This window comes from Anguilla anguilla, chromosome 14, assembly GCF_013347855.1.
Source record: "Anguilla anguilla isolate fAngAng1 chromosome 14, fAngAng1.pri, whole genome shotgun sequence".
NCBI lineage: Eukaryota > Metazoa > Chordata > Actinopteri > Anguilliformes > Anguillidae > Anguilla > Anguilla anguilla.
Window position 1 is genome coordinate 8,672,356 of NC_049214.1, and position 15,477 is coordinate 8,687,832.

The 15,477-nt window shown below is 39.6% G+C and overlaps 1 protein-coding gene and 1 long non-coding RNA gene across 3 annotated transcripts; both read right to left on the reverse strand.

The window, feature by feature from the left end:
- Positions 1-1,393: 1,393 nt before the first annotated feature.
- Positions 1,394-8,818, reverse strand: LOC118212442. 2 transcript variants are annotated; one of them, XR_004762226.1, is made up of 3 exons: positions 8,346-8,818; positions 5,585-5,704; positions 1,394-2,054 (listed from the first exon to the last, which is right to left on the reverse strand). It is a non-coding gene; the product is annotated as an uncharacterized LOC118212442 (long non-coding RNA). The 2 variants fall into 2 exon arrangements; XR_004762225.1 differs by lacking the exons at positions 5,585-5,704; positions 8,346-8,818 and adding an exon at positions 2,382-3,105.
- A 4,434-nt stretch (positions 8,819-13,252) lies between these two features.
- Positions 13,253-15,295, reverse strand: tmem174 (transmembrane protein 174). Its single transcript, XM_035390293.1, has 2 exons — positions 14,587-15,295; positions 13,253-13,673 (listed from the first exon to the last, which is right to left on the reverse strand). Exons 1-2 carry the CDS (start codon positions 15,231-15,233, stop codon positions 13,553-13,555), a joined length of 768 nt encoding a protein of 255 aa, XP_035246184.1. The 5' UTR covers positions 15,234-15,295; the 3' UTR covers positions 13,253-13,552.
- Between the last annotated feature and the right edge of the window lie 182 nt (positions 15,296-15,477).

The following is a 15,477-nucleotide window of genomic DNA, read 5'->3' on the forward strand; positions in this document are numbered from 1 at the left end:
GCTCATCTAGATTGAAAAAAACAATGATCCCCTTCTTTTCAAATCACAATCTTCATTAATCTTAATGTTATTTCTAATATTGTCACATGAAGCAAATATATTTGAAAGAGTATGTCATGTCCCTCTTTAGTGTATAAATAACAGAGGAAGAGAAATGAGATGCTGAGACTCACACTTGTTGACAGGTCCATAATTTTACCGTACATGTAGGATGTAGCCTTGTAAACATAAGTATGGTGTGCATGCCCATGTTGTTTGCATTATTCTTTAGCCTTCATTTTACAAGCTGACAACCACCATTCAATCAATTCAGTCAATTTGTTGGCCATCCCGGGTAGGTAGTTTAGCCTTACCCATGTCATTCTCTTTTGGACACTAATGATTCAGGACCACATAAAGCCTGGCACTGTGCTTCACAGGCAAAGCAACGACACCACTATTCTGTCCACAGCTCTCTGTTTTGCAAGTACTGCAATTGTGTTTATGATATGTCCTTTGTCCTTTGCTGCTAGTTTAATGCCACAGCGATGCACAGAACAAACACAGTTTGTTTTGTCCTTTTAAATGTTTTCAGAAGGGAAATTTACAATTCCAAGGGATACTGGCAGTGTGTGTGTGTGTGTGTTTGTGTGTGCATACGTGCGTGTGTGTGCGTGCGTGCACATGTTTGTGTGTGTGTGTGTGTGTGTGTGCGTGTGTGTATGTGTGTGTGTTGTGTGCTTTTTCAATCACGTACCATTGTCTTTTTAAGGAAAGAGAATAGTAAAATTAATTACTGAAGTGACTTTGAACATTCACTCCTAGAACAATGAACGGCATCCAGTTGCTGAATAGACTGAGATGCGTGATGCTTGTGCTGTACCACACAAGCAGCTTAATCATTTGTTGACTGCGATGAGCTCATTGAAGGAAACCTTATGTATGATCTGACTGTGATGGTCAGGAAAACATGCATGAAGCATATGGGATCAGTGGACCCATTGAAAGTCTTAACTTCATCACTGTAAACAAAAGAATGTGCTGAAATTCTAAAGGTTATCATCACATGTAAGCTGGCAAACGTCTGATCCTTAGTTTTCATTTTGTCACCCAGAGCTCTTTGATAGTTTAACTCGAGTTTGCGGTTTTTTGCAGGTTTTTTTGTTAGTTTCATTCCTTCTCAGTGTTTCCCTATGTAGCCCTAGATTTAAAATATTGCACTGAGGATTAAATATGCACACTGTCCAACCTAAAATCTGCTGACATTCTGTACCTATAATATACTGATATACTGGATCTATAATATACTAGCATACTAGACCGAATACCTGCAGGCATCCTGGGCCTAATATCTGTCATACAGGACCATAATATCATGGCATACTGCACCAATAATATGCTGTCATGTCAGACCTCAATAATATGCTGTCATACTGGATTTATGTTTTCTGGCTTGCTGGACCAAATATCAGCAATCATACTTACAGTCGTAATACACTAATAATAATATGCCTAAACCCCACATCCACAGTCACTGCCAAATTAAAATTGAAAATCCATCACTTGGAAAATCAATTACATCAGTAACACGGATCCTCTGAGGGTGAGGTTAGGACTGCGTTTTTTTGGGTGCTGATCCCACCTCCCTGTACTTAGTTGAGGTCCCCCTTCTTCCAAATCCGGGTGGCGTCCTCTGGTGAGCCTCCCTGCGTCTCAGGATGAAATACGGCACTGCACCACCGCTCCCATTTTGCTGAAGAACACGGTGCAGATGTCAGGGGCTTCGCCACCTGGCCCCAAAAAGCCCTTCTATAATTCTTAGAGGGCCCTCAAGGAGCGTAAAATACACCGACGCTGCCTCGACGGACCTGTGGAAATCAATTTGAGGTTGAGTAAACAGGGAAAGAATCCCAAGGCCCGAAGCCTGCCTGCATTGATTTAAAGCCTCGGTCGGGTCTTCGCCGCCCTCCACCCCTCGAAAAAATTCCAGCCACAGTAGGAAGTCCCGGGTCACATGGTGCAGGGGAGAGAGGCTTCTGCTGCCGTTGTTTTCACCGACTGAAGCAGAAACAAATCTGGAAGGTGGAGGGAGGGAAGGAGCATAAAAGAAATCTGTTTAATGACTATAAACCTGGTCATTATAGGAGTCCTCCAAGGTTTTCTCTCACCTTTCCTCTGTACCTCACTTTAAGATCTAAGCCATGGACATTTTGTTCCTTTGCTGTAGCATTGTTTTAGATGCCAAGGACATTTCATGCCTGCGAAGAGTTTTTATTTTATTTTTAATTTTTTCGCAGGAGTCTTCCTATGCATATTGAGTTTATTTCTGTCTCTGTGTCCTGACATCTGGATGCGTTTTTAAACGTTATTTAAACGGCCGCCTCCCCCCCCCCCACATGCACCTTTCTGATTTCAGCACGTAAGCAGCAGTCTGTCAGCGTGCTCTCCGCCTTCAGTCAGGGGAGAAATAACAAGTGCCGTTTGTTGTTTCTTCCCGTCCTCCCCACTGACAGTCGCCTCCTCCTCGTCCGTGCGCCGGCGTTAGTGTGAAGATAGTCACTGGGTTTGTGTGTGGTTTCAAAGGAAGGTAAATGTAACTCAAGACTCCGGCAAGGCTGCCAAAACATACCACGGCCAGGTGGTTAATAGGTCCAGATAAATGACCACTGACCAGCACAATGAAGGATCACATTTGATGTGGGATACAGAGTGACTCCCATCTGCTAAATATTATGGCCATAAGATGTTCTGTTTGTCCAACCAATATTATGAATGGGTGGTCTTGAGATAACAGAACATAAGGTCTTCTGTGTCACAGAACTACTGAGGCCAGTTTGTTCCTATTTTTAACCGAGTCGTAACAAATACAAATCTGTCAACTGTCCCTGTGCTGGGACGATCACTTTAAGCACAGCACTCAGATAAGCATAAATCCGAAAAATATCGGGTCAAACGATGACACAATAAAAACGGTGTGTGGGATTTTTGTTTACTTGTGATAATAACTGCATTTTAATTAGCAACTGGCACCATCTGGTGGACTGACCATATAACTTACTCAAGGACATCTTAAGCGCATTATCTCACATCGCTTCAGTTTACACTGTGTAAACAAAGTAAAGTGGAGATCCGTATCAGTTCCTGAGAAGAATTTAAGTGTTGCATGTAAGGCGTATTAAAGAACTTGTAAAATTGATATGTGCTGATTAAATAATTGAATAAAGCCACCACTGAATTGATTTACATCGAGCGTGTTCTGTATTGTTTGATACATTATTTGTTTAATTAGGCTTAGCCAGTTCTCGTGATTAAGCTCCACCATGCAGTCTTTATTTCCCATCGAGTCTGTAATTGGGCAAATGGATAAAGTCCAAGCAGCAGATGAGCTTTTACATGGCACGATAAGGCTAAATGATAAGCCTATTGTTCTTCCGCTGAATAATATGAAACCCCAGATAGAGAGCGAGACGAGGGGCAAGGGTGGAGGTGGGAGGTGATGGAGTGTGGGTGGCTCCAGAGACATCGCAGAATGACAGACCTGTCAGACGGACAAACAGATCATCCCTGCATTTAAGGAGTTAATCTCTTCGGTTTGCCATGGACGGAGAGATTACACACAGAGATGGTGCCAAACAAAAGAGACACACAATCTAATGTCCCCCAACAGAGAGGGACAAAGGACACTGCCAGAGCAGAGGGGCGGGGATGGCCGAAGGACTAAGGGGTCTCACCTTTTGGACAAGATGATGACGAGGGGTCAGAGACACAGAGTGGACAAAGCAAGGCCAGCAAGGCCAGTTTCGTGGGTCAGCTGGACCAAAGAGGGTTACAGCATGGGCACCGCTATTGGAATAAGCCGTAATGGGACAAGTATATATGTTCTAATGAATCAGTTTAACTCCGGTGTGTGAGAAAAGATTTTTAAAAATCGCAGACTTATAGATTCATAAATTGGTTTGTTCAATATATAAAAATGTTTCTATTAGTTACTAAAATCACACAAGACCTGAACACCATAATTATGTCCTCTTTCTTGAATATTTTTTAAAGCAACTTTCTTAAATCTGCCTGAGACTGCCTGGATAGTTTTATTCTCTTAAGTAATAAATACACATTGCATTTTAAAGAAAGTCTTAGAGACACATTCTGTTTTAAGAGACCTCTGAGCCAGCACTAAGCCATTGTTCCCTTGGTAAATGGTCTCTTTAGAAAAGCACATAATGCCTATTTGGAAAGAGCACGACGTAATTTGGATTTATTCTATTGACTACAAAGTCTGGACATACATTTAACAATCCCCATACTCAGTCCTGTCTTTTGTTTGAGTTCTTTACTTAAGAGATGTGTAAAAATCAAATTGTATAACAGTCAAAAAACAATTATTGTATTATTTTTTAAAAACAAATATAAGAAGTAATCTGTTTGATTTTGTATGAAAATTTAAATTGATGAGGCAGACATAAGAATTATGAGCCAACTCGAAAGAAGTGTTAATAAAATACTATGTGGGACAAACATCCATTTATTTACTGTCACATGACCTAAAAGGAATGCTCTGATTGGAGCACAGATTTCTGCCTGGGATAGTACGTCAATTTTGTGAACTACCCTTCTGGTAGATGAAATAATTTCAGCCCACCGTCCATACACAAAATATCATGGTGACTGGGCCTTTGCGCTATGCACGATTGCCATAATAAAATACTTATAGTACAAAACAAAATGAAAAAATGACCAAAACCAAAAACTGAATTTGATGTAATACAGAAATTTATCTGCTATGCATTTTTGCTAATGAAGAGTAGTATGTCAAAAGTTGAGAAACAGGACATTAACACAATGTTTCAAAGTGTGTACTCTCATAGTTACATCAGCTACACAGAACTAATTAAGCTGCCAATCTTAAGAAATATCTGATAGCACGGGCTATTGTTCTGCCAAACTATTCCTTAATTTCTAGGCAACATCTTGAACTAGTCTGTGCAAAAGCTGTTTTTTCCTGCTTTCAGAAGAGTTTTCCACCGAGACCACCAAGGATGTGCTCCAAACTTTCCCAAATCAATAGCCGTCCACCAGTGAGGGGGGTTCAATATATACACACTCATCAGTGATGTTCTCTTCTAACAATCAGCTCCATCCTGAGAGATGCTGAACACTGGCAGATGGTGTCTAAATGCACAGGACCCGTGCGGCAGTGCAGAGTCACAGTGGCCAGGCTTCTTATAAGGCTATAACCATTTTATATGTTGTGTTGGTGGGACAGTCAAGCATATCTGAGTGTCACAAAGGTGAGTGACCTCCAGTATGTCATTTTCTTCCACACTGAGAGGACAGAGGCAGTGTTCTCTGCAGTGGAGCATCACTGCCCTTAAAGAGGTGTCATCTTTAATGTTTTGTGCCAGACAGAGGAGTGCATGGAAGGGGGGGGGGGGGGGGGGGGTCATGGCTACAGTGCCTTGAATTAACAGCTGAAGTTTCTTTGAAAGCACTTTGCCAATAAAAGCCTGCCATCAACACGTATAATCTCTTAGCTGAGCCCATTGAAAGCTGGGTCTCAGGGGTTAATTCACCCATCGCCCTGAGTTTGAATCAACTCTAAACTCACATTGAGATGAAAGCCTCGGTGCCCCTTCGCCCAAGCTACTCCGGCAGAGCCCGCCGAGATCAGCCGACTGGGGCGGATTATTGCATGTTCGCCTGTTGGACCTCCGTCAGGACAGGGAAACTGAAAAGAAAAACAATAATTAGAGATAATTGCTTGTGTCCAAACATAAGCATTAAAGCCCCCTTCCCTTTTGGTAGCATGTGAGGTGGAATGAAAGAGACACCCCCTGTTTGGACAGCTGGGCAGGCGAACATAATTCGTGACAGCTGAACTGAAACGTCTTTAAACACAAACGCGCAGAGTGAGGGAGAGAGAGAGAGAGAGAGAGAGGAGCACAGAGGAAGGGGGAAAGTGGTGGTGTACGGGGTAAAAGGGGGGGGGGGGGTCGCTTGAAAAGGGGGGGGGGGGGATATGCAACATAAAGTACCAGGAGGGTCATATTTTAAACGGGCCGAAAAAAAACAGACCGGAGAGGGATCTACATCAAAAGCGGGTGGCCTGAAAAACAGAATATTTCACGAAAGAATGAGGCTGAACATGGTGTCATGCCAAGTTTGACGCATTGGATTAATTTGCTGCTCCATGGCTGTGACCCTTCACCCCGGGGTCTCGGGTTCAAATTGAACTCAGAACGAGGCAACCAAAATCATGTTAGTCTGAAAAGGGGGCAGAGGTCATGCATGAGATTCTTAGTTTTTAGGCCAAACAAGGACCACATGTTGAAGGGTACACATTTCTGCTTTTCTCCCCACCTTCGACCTACCACAGGTATGGTGATCTAATTCAGTAAAGTCAATAATGCCGGTATTAATAATGAATTGTCCTGATGTTGATAACATTCTCAATTGATTGGCAATGACAGAAGTTTTCCCTGCAGAAAAGATGTTAATACTAACAAAGAGCTGCATTCTAAAATACACCCCTACTGTGTGTGTGTTCATGCGTGTGCGTGCGTGTGTGTGTGTACGTGTGTCCCATGATATTTGTAATTTACTTTCATTTGATATGTTTTCCGAGGTTGTTATTATGTATATATAGCCTAGCCTACTAAGGACTCTGTGTCCAGATGATTCGTTAACATTGCTCAGTGTGTGAATCTGTTAGGAATTTAGACTGTCCGGCCAGGGAAGTGTTGAGTCTATTGAAATATGTTTGATTTGCTTCCTGAACCTAGCAGCAGTGCACTTTTTTCCAATAGATGTGTGGATAGCAGGTGATGTTGCTGGTGAGGCCTAATTTCTTAAGGAATTGACGACGATCTGTGTATCTGACTTAAAAGAAGGATTGAAAAAGAGCACTTGAGGCCTTATGGTTGGCTATCAAATCCAAACTGATTTCCCTGTCCTGGCACAGAATGGTTGAAACACCTGTTCTCCATTTTAGCAAGAAAATGAATTGCTCAAAAGTGAAATCATAAATCTGTACTCAGACAAGAGCATATTATTTTATCAGGCATGCAATTAACCATTGGTGGACTTGTGGAATGAAAAAATATCGTTAAATTTGTCCTAAACATAACAGTGACATCATTTGTAGGCTACGATCATAGCTGAATGTGGGCTAATTGCCAAAGTGAAAATGGTATAGCTTCCATATAAGCCTATGCAAAGCAAACTAGTCTGTGGCCTTTTCTAAATAAATCTGTGATTGTGTCTCTAATGTCTCTCATTCCTACTGTGACTGTTCGTTGTTTGCGGTTCTAATCGGCTACATCAAGGGGCAGCATGCAAATTAGCTCTAATATGCAGCAGACCTATCGGTAATTTCCCGCCAAAATGGTTTTGCAGAACCGGGACCATACTCCTCCCAGGATTTAGTGTAGAACCTTCAGTGGTCCTCACTCCGATTGGGTGGTGATTCTTTGGTCAGAAGGAATGCCGAAAGATCGTTCGGATTTGACCGTTTCTTACACGTTGTGCATACACTGTGTTTTCCAGCATTTTCCTGCAAGCATTCGATCCCCCCTCCTGTTTATTTATCCCGAGTTAGCTTAGATATGTTGTATGTTGTACAGAAATGAATGGCTTCGGCGAAAATCCCAGCATCAGCGACTGGAATCTTTGATCCAAAAACTTATTTTTGGTGTCGGGAACTTATTTCAAAGGGCCAACTTTCAGCTGCCAAGCTAAAAAATTTAAATATAGGCCTATGCAGAGACAAAAATATATGCGTCAACTGTCAAGGCTGCTTTCTTCCCAGATAATCAAAGAGAGATAATTACAGAAAGTAGTAGCTGTTTTATGCCCCTTGGAATATGTTTTTTAATGAAATGGAACATAGAGTACATATGCTCTCTCTCTCTTTCTCTCTCTCTAATTTTCTCTCTCTCTCTCTCTCACACACACATGCACACACACACAAACAAACATCAGTTTCCTACATCACTGCATGTATAGATGTACTAGATATCAAGTTAAACTGGGAAGAAATTGTATATATTTATTTTGTGGGTTTATGAATGATATGACTTCTGTACTGAGAACAAACATGAATGACTTGGCTAATATATGCTTATAGCCAGGTAGAAGAGTTTGAAGGCAGGACTAAGCTACCACAGCTGGCCTGTGACCTACAGTACAGGACCCAATGTCCCAAAGAGCCCATGAAGTGAAAATGGAAACTAATCTTCATCAGTTTGAATCCCCCCCCCCCCCCCCCCCCCCCATAATAATATTAGGCCATGCACTCTCACTGAACTAACCAATATGTCACACTTGTAAATACAAAAAAAAAAAAAAAAAAAACATTATTTAATGGATACCTGGATGTTGTCCATTGATGCTCTTGGCTCAGTCTCACATTAAGAAGAGTAGGCTACTGTAGACTCAAACGCTCCAAAATGCAGCACAGGGACTGTAGCCATGGTTCAAGTACAGCTCGGCATGTTCTACGTGTCGCATTCAAAACCATCTGGAACGTAGAACGTAATGTCTAACTAGAGATCAAAAGCGGTGATAATGAATATTGTATTGTTCTTGGAGTTTCTCCTTCTTATTCCCCTTCTAATATTTCTGAATGACTGAAAATATAACGGTAGAATTAATTTTATCAAGTTATAAACCTTTTAATAAACTATGCAAGGTACGTGTTTAAAAAACAACAAATTACATTTTGCCCATGGTGTCTGAGCATTACACAGTAAAATTTCTAGTGCGAATTCAACTCTAACAGTTGAATGTGGAATGTGGACCAGTGAGACCAAATGGACTCTGTTAGAGTTAAATTATCACATCATTTCACTGTGTTAATTTAACACATCATTGTAGGCAATAGGCATAAATCAACGATTATTTACTGTATTTTAATAATTGATTGACATATTCAACCTTAATGCCCAGGGCGTGTTGATGTTTGCCTTAGTACATCTATCTATTTCAAAATGGACAGGTGAAAACTACCTCAAAGAGGGGACATTAATGCATTAAGCTGCAAAAAATAATGAATTATCATTAGGCATCAGATACTTATTTTACTGGAGTTGATTGACGTCTTCTTCTTCTTCTTCTTCTTCTTCTTCTTTTTCTTATTATTATTATTATTATTATTATTAATACCCTCAAAGATCATAAAACTTTTTGGAATGGTATCTCCTAATTAATGGAATGTTTGTATGAGTACTCTCGTGAGATTGCGGTAAATGTTCTGCTCACTTTTGTAATACTCCTTCATTTCAGTTGCTTAAAAGTTGAAGTGTTCCGTGCACAAATGGTACAAAATGGAAAATAATGAGCTTTGCTGGCCACCCACATTTTATTGTGCAGTAAAACTAATGGATATCACATTGTGCTGTGGTTTCAATACAAAGACATAGACCTCGTTTATAGAAGAGTTTAAAATTGTTTTCGAAATAAGAATTTACACTTGACAACTACGTTCTTTTTAGCGAAGCCATATTTTAGAGACCTTTTTAGTTTAAATCGTAGATATTTTATATATAATCCCTTCCAGTCCTGACTTACTGTAAGTATAAGCCCCCCCACACACACACGCACGCACGCACACACACACACACACACACACTCGCAATTACGTCTGTGTTGGCCAAAATAAATAGCCTGACAATGCAGCTTTGACATACAAAGTTATATAGAGAGTTGTTACATGAAGACAGTATATTCGTCATTTGTGTTGTTATGCCCATGTTTAAAAATAGCATCTTTATGACAACGCACGTAACTTATTCACTCGTTCACCATGAACCTTACTCATAACCACGCTTAAACTGAGACCTGTCCTGGAAAAATGAAATTTGGAATGAATGTCCTAATTTTCTATCTATAGTCCATAGACCACCATCAACTTTGGTTTCAGGTCCACTGGCTTATACATCCGTTTCCTGTAGAGTTTGATTATTCTTGTTTGATTTGGAATGGTGTGGGGCTTGATTTGATGAGGTTCTTCAAAGACACAAACAGCCAATTAAAGTGTTGTTAAAGTGTCACAGATAACAGAATGGTCACAATTGCGTAAACTAGGTAATAAAGTCTTCCGAACAAATAACTGTATATGAGTATTGTACCTTGTCGAACCTGTGTTTTGTAGTTGTTCCAATGACCTTGATATGCAGTTGTGTACGTCGCTTTGGATAAAAACGTCTGCTAAATAAATAAATGTAATGTAATGATGTAAAATGCAATTAACTTAACCAAGAGCATAGACTGCCTCTAAAGTAACCCATTAAGTAGACAAAACGTAGTGTCTGAAGAACTAACCTAAACACGTTCGTTGAGATATTTAGCTTGGAAACCTTTTACAATTAGACCAGAGACTTTCATGATGGAAATGGCTGTTCACCTACTAACGGGTTATTGCCAGATACGTCCATGTACTTGCTCTTTTTGAACACCCGGTTGAAAAGAGGAGCTACACAGTCAAATATTAATCTTTGCAAACGGTGCGTTTAAAATTCATTCTCACTGTATGCCTGATCTTTGATGGGTTAATCTACAGAACGAGAGCAGAGATTTTGAACTATTACAGTATTATTACTGTTAGTATGTTTCTTGGCCCGTAGGCACGGACCTGCATGTTGCCAGCTAACTTTGATAGGACTTTTTATCAAGTTTGTAAACTGTTTTCAGAAAGTTTCTCTTGTGCTTTGTTTTAACAGAACCACAAATGGTTTATTTAGGTTATATGGTTTGTATAATAATAAATAATTCGTGGGCCTTGTTGTATGAAATAGTCAAAATGTAAAGTATTTAAGTTTTAAAAATTTTAAAGTTCTGATGAACAAGCTGTCATGGTAATATTGAATTTGAAATATCATGTTTAAATCAGTCTAGTCTTAAACCATAATGTTTGCATTTGACCATTTTGCCACGTTTATGATATAAGACATGGAGTGCTGTTTGTAGGTAGGCTATGTAGTGTATCATAAACTAGTGCAATCATTTTAATGATTTACGGGAATACAATGGCGGCTGGCTGCACAGACCAACAAATAGACAAGGGAAATGTAGTCTCCAAAGTCGAGACGTGTATGTATTTATTATAGTGAAAAGTGCTCAGCGGCGGCGATTATATAAAGTCTTTGCGAATATTCTTATATAAATGTCAATAATCATTCAAATACTGTAAACTGGCTTTCTTGGCAGCAATCTGATCATATGGATAGTAAGTCACCTAAAGTTTTATTATCATTACCACTAGGAATCAAACCTTGTTTAATTCTGCAATACCAACAGTAGTAGTAGTAGTAGTAGTAGTAATAGTAGTAGTAGTAGTAGTAGTAGTAGTAGTAGTAGTAGCTTAGTTAAATAAATAAAAAATCAAGCAAATATTGCTAGAAGTTTCATACCGTATTTCTGCCCCCAAGCGGTTTTCCTCACACTTACATTCAGCGTTAAATGTTTTCAGGATATAGACTAAATTCAGACCGAGAACTGTTCATGAAAAAGTTCCGTTTCATGTTTTTGCCGTGCATAGAAAATGCAGTGCACAAGATCAGTAATATTTAATTGTTTCTACATTTCAGAAATAGGTTTCGACACAGAACGCCATCAATTGAATCCTGGATATTAATAAAGTTGCTTTAATAAAGTTAATAAAGTTTCTTTATTAACGGGTTTGTTATTGACTATGGACAAAAGGCCCCGACAAGGAACTCCATTGGCGAGGTTATTCCAAAAATATATGTAAATATAGGCCTATGCACCTGGTCATGACAGCATGAGTAAACCTGTTTTTAATCCTTGAAACTACCCCTATAGCTTATTGCATAACCAGCAATAACAAAACCTGCCGTTCAATATTTTCTAAACTCTGCACATCGCAGATCTTTACCATGAATATTCTCCAAGTGCGAGTGCGGATAAAGAGGAGCTCAGCACGTAGCCTATCCACAAATAATAATGTTAATAAAATGTCCACAATTTAGCAGTGCAAATAAAAATAATTTTATTTCTTGCTAAATGACTAAAAAATCTGGCTATATATGATGGTACATAATATGTTGTGAATTAATTACTTATTGATAGGCTAATTAAGTAAAGGCGAGGACAATAATCTGTTGCCGACCCCACCAATTTTCAGTGCAGTAACTGTTTCTGGTCATCACACGCAGCTGAATCAGTTTTACAGAAAAGTAAAGTTGGACTCTGCTTTGCTAAAGTCATGATTTTTCTCCCCGAAACTTTTTAAAATATATATTTATTTTATTATTTATTTATTTATTTTTTATTTTTTTGCATCATTTTGCCAATTGCCGATCAGCGCAGATAGGCTAATCGTCTGATGCAGTAGGCTATTATTTAAATGAAAAATTAATGAAGAAGGTAGGTACCATGATGCGCGAAGTAGGCCTATTGGCCAACCTAATTTTAGTGTCACCAAATAATATTGATTCGAAAAATACTGATATGTTTTAATGATTGTCCCACTTACGAAAGACCGCTTGTTAAACTGTCGGCTATAATCACCTGTTTAGCTAGTGGAAAGGCGTTAAACGTTGCACAATGAGGTGAACAGTTAATTCAGTTGTATTATTATTAGCCTATTATTTCATTGATAGAAGGCGAGTCAGTTTAGTGTTCGTAAATATAGATCCCGACGATATGGAAATCTGAGAGGATTGCGAGGCTTATTGCTTTGGTAGTTGAAAGTGTCCATGACCTTTGTTACTGCTGAAAAATATATGCAAGTAGCAAGGAAAGAATAATTATATTGATATATTTCGATAAGCGTAGGTTATTAACAGTTTGTTGTGTCATTTGTGTAAAAGGACTTTCAGTTTCTGTGTTACTTCGAGCCAATGTTCTTGTGTGAGAAAAGCCTTTATTTATTTATTTATTTATTTATTTATTTATTTATTTATTTATTTATTAACAGGAGAGAGAAACCCATGGAATGTTTTCAGTGGTCACAAGGCAAGAGACACCTCTACAGGACCATGGACAGCTCAATGCTGGACGTATAGGTTAATTGCGTCAAAATTACAATACAGAATTAGACGTTACATAGGCTATCCTTAACTTAAATTGCGGTTGTCAAAGTTACTTATATAACTTCCCTCCTTGTATGTACTTTACTAAATGAAAGTATAGCAGTTGCACGTATTTTTAAATTGGTTGCCCTGCAATTGTTATTTAAAGAACATTTAATTTGACATTCAAGAACTTCGATGACAAAAGCAACAGTATGCGTATACTTTTTAACCTTCTCAGAGATAGAGATTTTCAATTGATGGCGGGAATTTGACAGCAAGTTGGCTTCCAGTCTAATGTAAGGGCAGCAGTGTAATATAATATTTAAGGAACTGCACTTCTAACTTCAAGGTTGCACCACCGAACATGATAACACACACAACTTTCTTCAGCAAATATACAATCATATAACTTGATTAAAATAATTTAAACTTAGTAAATTGCTCTGGATAAGAGGGCATGCTAAATATCTAAATGTACACATAGCACGTAAGTAATGTATTAAAACAATTTAATAGCTAAATAGAAAGCTAAACGGGCAGCATCATATAGAATCGCCCGATAGAGGAACGGGAAATATGTCATCATATGCCGGGGGAGCGGAACTGGTCGGGGCCTCCTCAGCAGTCGCCTTCCCATCTGGTCTCTTTTCATTTTCATGGTTCCTGTGAAGGATTTAATGCGGCATTATGAGACAGTCAGTATTTAATCGGTGTAAATCTGTTTAGAGGTTTCAACGGGGTGATAAATAAATCGCAGCATAATTAGATATGAACACAGAAAGGCTGTTTCCTGTAAGTGGAACACGTAAATGGCTTTCCGTTTTGCACGTAGATTGTCTTTATTTATGCTGAATTCCCACTATTCCTAAACAGGGAAAATCCATGTTTTCTATGTGTGAATTAATCAGACCTCAGAGGTTCTAAATAACTTTCAGTAAACAATTCAGTTAACGTCATTAATTCTTCATTAAAGGATTTGTTCAAAATTAAGACCACTCCAACTGTCTTCTCTGAAATATGCTAAATCTGTGATGTAAATTGTGTCATTTCAGCGGGCCATGATTCAGCATGTTTACACATCAAAAAATTCCATGGAGTAATTATAGCTTTTCAAGATAATATATTATAGAATGTATATAATGTCTGCTGCAAACATTTGCTTTCACTCTTGTGCACTGGAGGATGTTGCCGATGACACCGTTAGCACAGGCAGGGCACAGATCCCTGATTGGACAGAGGAGTCTGTTGCACAGTGAGACAGGGCACACTGTAACCTTTTGTCCCCACCTGCATAACTCTGTCGCCGATTAGACATTACCGTGCAAGACTCAGAACTCAAACTGGTACGGTTAGAATTCGATCTGGCACAAAGGACAATGGTCTCATCAAAACATCAAAACATGCCACTTAGATGACCACCATTTGGTGTTTTTTGCAACTCGCACATGCCAAGAGAGAACAGTGTTTAAAAATGGTTTTGGCCAGGGCCCATATAGATATTCACTTATTGATTTAGCACTTTATGTTTTATTGATTGATTGATTGGCTGGTGGATTGACTGACTTCACAAACATACCCGACATTACTGTTGTCCAGCCTGAGGCTTGGAGGGCAGTGGTCATCACTTGTTAATGGTTTGCCAAAAGGATATATGGAACAGTACTGAGGTGGACATGTTGTTGTTGAGACTGCAGGTAGTATTCCCCTTGACTGAATATTGCATGCAGTACCCCCGTCATGGGCCCCAGGGGCACATGGTGGAGAATTATATTGCACCACCCTGGTCCCATGGATTGTAATAGGTTGATTTATACCGGTGAAAACAAAGGACTGCCCATGACCAGGCTGTGCTGGTTCCTCTTCTGATGATCTGCCAACACAATGCTTACAAATCATGCAGGTTAACATCCCGAATTTGCAAACGCCGATTAGGACAAACATTACTCCAACTGAGAGAAGGATGGGGCCGAGCAACTGCGTCCATTCAAAACTCTTGCTACTCGTGCTGATGTTGTAGTTCATCCAGCCCATAACCGTGCAAGCTATTCCAACCAGCCCCAGAAAAACTCCAGAAAACAATAAGGTCGCTCCAGCTTTGTCTCCTTCAGACACCTCAGCGTTCGATCTGGTGGGAGGCAGAGGGGTGACAGAAAAAATGTTTACTGAAAAATCTTCATTGCTGTTATTGGTGCTGCAGGCAGGTCTGCTATGCTGATCCATCATCAACACAGCACTGCAGAAACCTGTACTGTCTCCGCAGAGTCTCTCCACAGGGTATGAGCTGTGTGACTCACCCAACTCTGTCATACTGAACAGTACAAAGGTCCCTGAAAAGACTGTGAATATTTAACGTACGGACTCAGACATTTAAAGTTACTGATTGAGTGACATTGTGTCCTGTCAAGGATTCTCACATCCTTCCATTCCTGTGGATATTCAATACATTGGAACTATGATGGTGCTGCGC

Excerpts from the sequence above, each read along its gene's own strand:
- tmem174 (XM_035390293.1), bottom strand. The coding sequence starts at position 15,233 with ATGATGGATCAGCATAGCAGACCTGCCTGCAGCACCAATAACAGCAAT. Across the intron at positions 13,674-14,586 it reads CTGGACAACAGTAATGTCGG|GAACCATGAAAATGAAAAGA; the intron begins GTATGTTTGTGA and ends AATCCTTCACAG.